The sequence below is a fragment of the Gossypium hirsutum genome, chromosome D01, assembly GCF_007990345.1.
Source record: "Gossypium hirsutum isolate 1008001.06 chromosome D01, Gossypium_hirsutum_v2.1, whole genome shotgun sequence".
Lineage (NCBI taxonomy): Eukaryota > Viridiplantae > Streptophyta > Magnoliopsida > Malvales > Malvaceae > Gossypium > Gossypium hirsutum.
Window position 1 is genome coordinate 52,062,576 of NC_053437.1, and position 8,758 is coordinate 52,071,333.

The following is an 8,758-nucleotide window of genomic DNA, read 5'->3' on the forward strand; positions in this document are numbered from 1 at the left end:
AGGGAGCCTAAGAAGCTTAAAGATATGGCTAAAGCGAGATAAAGTCCTGACAAGAACTTAGAAGCTTGTCTGGTCATAGCACCATCATCCATACGTGACCTGAATTTCTCGGGAGACAGAAACACAGAAGGGATTTCCTTTGGGAAAAACAGGGCCTCATCAACAACTAGTTAAGCCCCCATAACTTCCAACCTTTCATGAGGAACGTCAACAGGCAAATATATCCTTTTATACACAAAAAAATAAAAAAATAAAAAAAAGGGCACATAAGAGCTCAAAATCTTCAATCCCTTCGTTCTTTGTTATTCTCCACTGTTTGTGGTACATGTAACACTCATGGAATAGAGCAAAAGGAAAAGATTGTTACACGATACAACCTTAGCCTAGCTAGTTTTTTTTCTTTTTAACTCAAATGAAGCAAGAAGGGAGAAAAAAAGTAAATCGGATATCGAGAAAAATAAAATAAACCAATAAAACAAGTATTCTTCTTATCTAAATAACTAATAAATTAAGCTCCATCCATACATTCTAGTGAATAGATCGACAGAGCGGGCAAGTACTATGCTTGTTACCAAACCATTTCTCTAGACATCCTTTGTGAAAGAAATGTTTGCAAGACAACTCACTCACCTCCTCATCCGCTTCAAACCCACATAAGCACACACAACACTCCACGCTGTTAACCCATCCATCACCCCGACTGCTGTTGCTACTGCCATAACCGCCATCTGCAGGAGCTGAATCTTCATATGATGTTGATGCTGATGAGTGCCTGTTGTGGCACAAAGACTTGAACTGGGTTATAGATATCCTCCTCTCCCTTGCTTTGCTCATCTCTTCTGGGTCCTCGTTTGAGTCCTCAATATCTAAATTTGAAGTAGTAGACGCGCCCACCACTTGAAGTAAAGATCTCACAATGTTTTTCAACAAAGCCACCGACAGAACTGTGTTCATTACTAGCACTGGAAGTACCCCCTCAGCTGCACTAGGGAAATTCGACAGCCCCATCTTTGTTTTGTCCGACAACACGTACCCCACAGAAACAAATAAATATTGATATATCTATCTAATAAAACTCTAATAAATCAGTTTCTTGAAAGAATTTGGATTATGCCGCAGAGAGCAAAAAATCAATTTCCAGCCAAGGAAGACAAAAACAAAGAAAGGAAGCAGCAACTATATGTTTCCCGCATAAACATAACAGAGGTTGTCCTCTGAGCGACGTTAAGACCAAGTTGGGCTGGGTTCTGTAAGGTTTGATAAAGTCATAAATATACAAGGGCATTGTAGAAACCAGTGTGCTAACCCTGGTTCACGAACCTTAACCAGGGGAGGGTTCACCAGGTACACGTCGCGACACGTGTAGGATTTGTGGAAGATAATAGGATTGATAATAATAATTGAATTAAAAATTGGGGTTAGAAAAGACCGGAACTGGTTGCGCTGGCAATTTCACTAGAAAGACAAGGGTTTAAACTTCAAAGGAGAGAAGGCACGTGTGCTGTAAACGTTGTTATGGCCAATCAGGTGGGAGCTTGTGGCAAGGGCGGGCGGAGCTACCTCTAAGTTGGGCTTTTTGGGAGCACGAAGTTTCTTGATTCCCGGATGCCGCCGCGGATGTTTACTTCAACCCGTCAATCATAGTCTGCATTACTTTTCATTAACATAGAACAGCTTTGCTATGTCGGTAAACCCAATTAATGCAATGTGATATTTATCAGTTTATATGTGCCTTCTTAGCATGTGTTTAGTTTACCGTGTTTGATTTGAGACGTTTGATGGTTTTCAAAGAAAACCTTATCATTAATATGAATTATCAAAAAAATTATATCAAAATGTTATATTTATAAAATAGTTTCAAAAGAGGAAAAAAAATAAAATGAAAGTACCTATAATATTAGAAAAATTATAAATAAATATGCGATTAAACAATTAAATATTGCATTTTAGTCTCGTTTTAATCAAATCAATCTAAGGATAAACTTTAATTAATTAAGAAATCACAGTTAAGAGTTTTAAGAGACTCACTACATCAATAATCACAAAGGTCAAGTCTTAGATGACCTATCCTCCCATTATCATTTCGGATTCTAAATTTATAAACATTATGATTTTATTCTATCATGATAAGACTTTTTGAAAATTATTCCCAATAAAGCAAGTGGCACCATTATCTTGAAAAATATCATATATATATATATATGCTAAAAATATAATTAAAAATTAAAACCACTATTACTTTTAGATAAATCAAAATAGAAGCGTGAACAAAGTAAAACCACGATACTTTAGACTAAAATTAAATTTAAAAAAAATATTATTAAAGAAGTCGTGACTAGCAACTAACTCAAAGGCTAACATCGTCATCAACAAAACAAAAATTTGAGCTGAAAAAGTTAAATGGCTAGGATTTTCTAAATATAAGGTTTTCTTGTTTTCTTTTGATTTAATTTTCAAGTAATTATATTATCCTTCCAAAATAAATATGATATAGAAGAAGCAGATTAGGATTGAATAAGTTGTTAAAGTAGCTAACGAGATGCCTGAAACAACAAAAAAAAAGATTAAAATAAGCAAATTAAAATTAAATAAAGAGTAAATAATTGGAGAAGAAAAGAGATTGGAATAAGGCTAGAATTCAACTTGGATAAGAATTTGGAAGAAAGAGATTTGCTTGGACTCTAAGGAGCCTAATCGAATCCATGTGGAACACAAAGTTGAAATAAAAAGATGACACCAAAATTTAGCACAGTGAAACAAGAAAAAACAAAATAAAGAATGAACAGGATCGAAAAGAAAGATGATGGAAAGATGGTTCTGAAAATAGTCGTGAAGAATGATAATAGGTTACATTTCATGCCTGACTCGATCATTGAACTTGAGTATAGAATATCATAAGTTAAAATTATTGTACGCACTAAACCTTTTTAAAGGTTAACTTTTCGATTTGCCTCTTACCAAAGAGGTTTTCGATTTGGCGAGTATCCTCTTACCAAAGCAGTCCATTAATTTGAGAATATTTAATTGAAAGCAAAATTAAAATGGTACCACACTATTTTGGAAGATTAAAGATTCAAGTAAATATCCTTTAATGAAAGCTTAGAAAATGTCCATAATTTTAAATGAAAATTTCCTTTCGAGTTACTACTCAAGATGTAATTTAAAACTCAATTTAATTTAATTATATAACACCATAAACTATGTTTAATAATAAGCCAACAAGGCTACCAATAAAAATTCAGAGGTATAAAATATCGTTTTCAAAATACAGTTTGATGACTTTTAAATGGTGGTCTCAAACAATCATCCTAATACCCTCAGGAAATACATGTTACCTATGAAAACAAAGAAGGCTCACAAATGGGCCACTGATCTTGCTGATTCCCAGCTAGCACGACGCTCAATCTAAGGCTCCGTTTGTTTCACTAAAAATGACTTTCGGAAAATAATTTCTAGAAAATGACTTACTTTTCTAGAAAAGCTAATATTTTTTGGTGTTTGGATGAATCTATGTAAAATATTTTCTATTGTTTGATAGATTTCCTGAAAATATTTCATAAAAGTTTTTTTCAATGAAACGAACATACATTTAAAATTCGAGTTTAAATGAAGTACAAAGTAATGTTATGGTAAAATTATAATAAATTATGAATCTTCATGATGTTAAAGATTAAATTGTAAACTTAGTGATATTTATAATGGGAACAAGAGAAGTGGTATGCATGAAAATTTTTTATGTGAAATAAGATATTATAATGAATTATTTGATTAAAGTGCTTATATAGTGAAAAATAAATTACATGGTAATAGGACTAAAATGAAAAATAAACAAAATTTTAAGTGCGAAATATTTTAATTTTTGAATAAGAAAATTATGATATAACTTTAATGAGTGTGTTATGATATGATGAAATATAAATAAAGTATTGTAAAAGTGAAATTATCGAAAAATATTGAATTTTTATGATGACAATGACTAAATTGTTAAACTTGAGAAAATCTATGGATGAAATAATATAAGTGAAATACATAGAAATTTGAAAAGAGTCTTATCAGTTTGGAAAATGTCTTACGGAAAAAATTTGGTAAGACATTTTATAAAAATAAGGAGTTATTTTACGTTAAATGAAAAATATTTTACATTGACCATCATATTTTACATGAAATAAACATCGAAAAAGACTGAAAATATTTTCTGTAAAAGCTTTTACGTTGAAACAAACAGAACCTAAGAACTTGAAATAAGAATAAAAACTAGGTAAGTTCGTGAGAATTAGTGAGTTACTAGAGCATGAATCCCACAATCAATACCATTAGACATTACGAGATTAGACTCAACTGACAAACTAGCACGCCATATTTGGCAGATACAACTCTCTCTGATTCGAAGTATCCGTTGGAAAATACTACTGTGATCAGACTTAGTCTACCGGCGAACACTAACTATTTTTGGAAACTTGCATATGACGGACACAGGCACAACTACTCTGCGTGTACGCCACTTTTGCGGACTACCCTTTTTTTAACTGTCAAGCTTATTGTTTACATTTCATTCAACGTGCACTCCTTATTTTACACACAAACACCTCTTTTCCCACATGCTCCCTTCTTTGTGCTAGCTTATGATCCTAGTTTCGAAGAACCAATTTTTCACGTATCTTCATACCACTCATCAGAGCTATTTATTAGTCATTACCTCTGTACCCCCTAACATCCTTCCTTATTTTCAAACACACATGTGTTCTCCCGCAAGGCTAGGTTTTCACTAGTCACGGTTTGCACCAGAGTGCCATATTGGAGGCAAAACATATTTTGTGTCTTTTTTTCATCATCATATGCAACATCCCTCCATTGCCTCCTTACACCAGTCTAGATACGGAGCTTGTGCACCAAGGAAGGAGTATTTACACCATGCATATATTAGATTTCTGGGCCTATTTAATAGTTTATATCATTGCATGTACTGACTTCTTGACCTTATTTCCTTAGACACGATCATTAGATTCAAGGGCCAAAGCCACTTACCTAGTTGTACAATGATAAGGTTAAATGAAATAACACAGATATCAGACTCAAGGTACGAAGGAACTCACCGAAATTCTTTACTTAAAGCTTTCTCTACTCTACGGGTTCTTTACCTTTGGTACTGGGACCTTCTCTCATTTCTTTTGCTAAAAGAAAATAAAACGACTTATTTAAACATAAAAAACAACCAAAATTTTATGAAATAACATGAATCTGTAGACATGCAAACAGTTTATGGATAGAAGTTTCCTTCATATCCAGTATCTAAATAAAAATCCTACTGAACCACTCTTAGAGCAACTTCCTTCTATTTGGTAAGACTTGAAGGAAGGTTTAAGAGTTTACCAGTAGTCAATTAGAACAAAAGGTCTTTTAAGCTTAACGGACAACACCTTCATTAATGACGAATAACTCTTCTGGTTCTCTTCGATGACAACAAAAGCTAGCAGAGAAGATGAAACAAAAGTCTTATCTCTACTATCAAGCTATCCTATTTATAGACAACTCACCTCCAAAACCCACTCAAGATTAACTCAATCAGTCATCATTTTCACATGCTTCCACTAATTAGTCACTGTTTCATACTTTAACAGTGTTTGTATGCATGCATAGATTCACTAAATTAGGGGCACGCATGTAATTTTGGAACTACAAACATACAAGGGTCGCATAAAACAATACTTAGTAATAAATCTGAATCGCATATTTTTATATCAACTTGATGTAACACTTATGCATGAAAACATCTATTTTAATCATAAAATAAGATAATCAAATGTTCTAAGTCATGGTTCACAAAATAATATAGCTAAAAATTTAAAGGAATTATTTGGTTTACAGAATATAATAAATCTAAAGCCCTAATAAAAATAAGCCCCATCGCCTATTTACCCAAGTTCGTCAATATCCAGTCAAGAATAAGCCTCGCCAAGTCATTTACCTCGCCACTGCTATTTGCAATCTACTTACCTGTGAAGTAAGAGAGGAGTGGGTGAGTTAATTGAAAACTCAGTGAATAATCAACAATCAACAAGGTATGCTTTTAAAGTAGAACCTTAAAAATAGAAAGAAGACTTAGTCTTAAAATCATATCGCGTGTTGGGTTTGCGAGACCCAATTCGCAGATCTTATTAGAAACATAAGTTTGTAAAATAGTTTCATATGTGTTACTGAAAATCATACTTAAAAAATTAGCTTGTGCTTTCTTGAAAACAAAACTTATACAACATGAAGACATGCTCACATACTTATCTTATCAAAATGGCTGAGAAGCATAAGATATGTTCTCCCACTTAACACACTTATCAGAATGGCTGAGGAACATAAGATATATTCAAGCCCACCCTTATCTTAGTCTCGTTGGATATACAGATCTCCTTATAACGCCTCATAATGAATCAAAAAGTCTTTATAACATGTCCCATAAGTGTAGCGTGAGGCAATACACTTTCGTATACACCAACATGTCCCAGTGAATGGAGCATAGCTCGACATACCTTTATTTCTGCACATGTCCTAGGGCCTTAATGCCCAAAATCACAGAAACAGAGAGGTGAATATTCACAATCCTTTGGTATACCAATATATCCAACATGGATCACAAAGGAGCATGCACAGAGACTTATCATAGAGAGCTCGCATATGGAGCTTACTTATCACAGAAAGCTTGTACAAAAGCTCTAGAAAACACAGCTTATTAAAACCATTTTGTAAAACATGCGTAATAACATTGGCTTGCTTAGGAGTTTGCATAAAACGTATTTTTAAAACACTGACTTAGAAACATGTTTTGAACAGAGTCTCAGAACTTAAAAATAGGGTTTCGTTGAAAACTATTTTTGGAACTTAGTTTAAAAACAAAGTTCTTGAAAATTATCATAGTTTGCACATAAGATACGAATCTTGAGCATTCAAACTGAAAATAATGATAGTGAACATACTTATGGCGAATCCCAAATTACTCACAAAAAAATTGAGAAACTAAATAAGCTTGGCTTTGGCTTTATCTTTACTTGTGGATGGTCCAGCTAGTTCGTAATATAAACAAACACACAAATTACTTAAACAAACCATATTTATAGAATTCACACATGTAGGCGAACCTAGCTTTCTAGACAATCACCTAACACGATAGAGGCTTACCTTGATTATTAAGAACTTGGTTCAACAATAGAGACTTGACAAAAAAAATATTCAATGAGAGAATTATCATGAATTAAGGGTTGTATTTATAGACCTAAGTGTCCTGGGAATCTTAGGATACCCTACCAGACTTAGGAAAGACATTACTTGCACGTAAAGTATTTCGAGATACACCATATCTTAATTCCCTAATTTGAGTCTAACTCAATCTTTGACTGGCGAACCCCTAATTCACAACATACCTGACAAACCCCAGCTCGCTAAACACGCTGGCAGACATACATGCAGTGAATTTGGCGAACCCCTTACTGTGTCTTTTGCCGTATAGTGTTACTGGCGAGCTCCTTGTTGATGCTCTTTTGGTGAACTCCCCCTTTTGCGAACTCCTTAGTTCACCGAAACATTAGCAAACCCTTACTTGGAAGGCCGAAACTTTTAGGCCCGATCTCAGGATGTTACAGAAAGTCTGCCTAATAAGGTTCTGGCCACAACCAAGAATTCATCACTCCGTAAAGTAGAACTCCACAGTATTGGAAAATTTCTACGAAGTACTTCGCCATGAAGTTACCAACCTTGTCATGTTTAAGTCTCGCGACTTAGGTGATCTTCGCTAGTGTAGTCTCCCCAACCGAACTAGCTTACCAAACTTGGGTGTGACACAATCAGCTCCCCAAGTATAAATTTGACAACCCGAAAGTTGAAGAACTTTCCATCAATAATTTGAGAGAACTGTAACACCCCTACCCGACCTGATCACCGAATCCGTGTACGGAGTGTCACAACTAAACTAGGTTGCTGTGCATAATAAAATCTAGTTACACTAACATAAACATATATGTGTATATATAAAACTCACAACCGAATTTAAAATCTCATACAAGATTCAATACCCAAATTACAGACTCTTAGAAATCTAAATAAATACAATGTAACTACCCCTTGGCGAAGTCTCTAGAGATGACCCCTACCTTATGTTCAGGACACTGCCCGTTGATACCCTTTGGCTCATCTTGATCACGCTCGGTCCCTCCTCAAGTTCCTTATTCTGTGAATACCGCTTCCATAGTCATATTGTTTGTAAGTTCAAATGAACTTAGTGAGTTTCTGTATTCGTAACCCGACCTCACCTTTTCGGGATTAAAATAAATAAAATATAATAATAAATACAATAACTCCCTATCTATTTGGATCATATCTTTTAAACCTTCATAATGGACTTGATCCCAGTTCTGCTCCTATCCACTAGCGAATAAGTTCTTGAGCTATTTCCATCAGGCCATTCTACCAGCCTTTGATCAACCTTGACTTAGTAAATTTCTTACTTATTTTTGCCTTCTTATGTTTTATGGAAATGATTTCCTTTCACCTTGTTGGGAACTTTCAACTCAGTTTTTCTTTTATAATTTCATTTCTTATTCATTTCGTCTGACTCGCGGATCTCTCTATACTTAGCAAAATATAGATATTGACTTATTGACGGGTATTTGACCATTGACATTAGACTTATCCTACTTCATAAATCCCTTTAAAACTAAATTTTGGCGAACACTTCATAGTGAACATCGCCTGTTTGGTAACTCATTATCTCAAT

General features: G+C 34.2%; 1 protein-coding gene across 1 annotated transcript; it reads right to left on the reverse strand.

The window, feature by feature from the left end:
* Positions 1-280: 280 nt before the first annotated feature.
* Positions 281-1,690, reverse strand: LOC107921230 (probable E3 ubiquitin-protein ligase XERICO). Its single transcript, XM_016851108.2, has one exon. The coding sequence runs from the start codon at positions 1,006-1,008 to the stop codon at positions 529-531; it is 480 nt and encodes a 159-aa protein (XP_016706597.1). The 5' UTR covers positions 1,009-1,690; the 3' UTR covers positions 281-528.
* Positions 1,691-8,758: the final 7,068 nt, after the last annotated feature.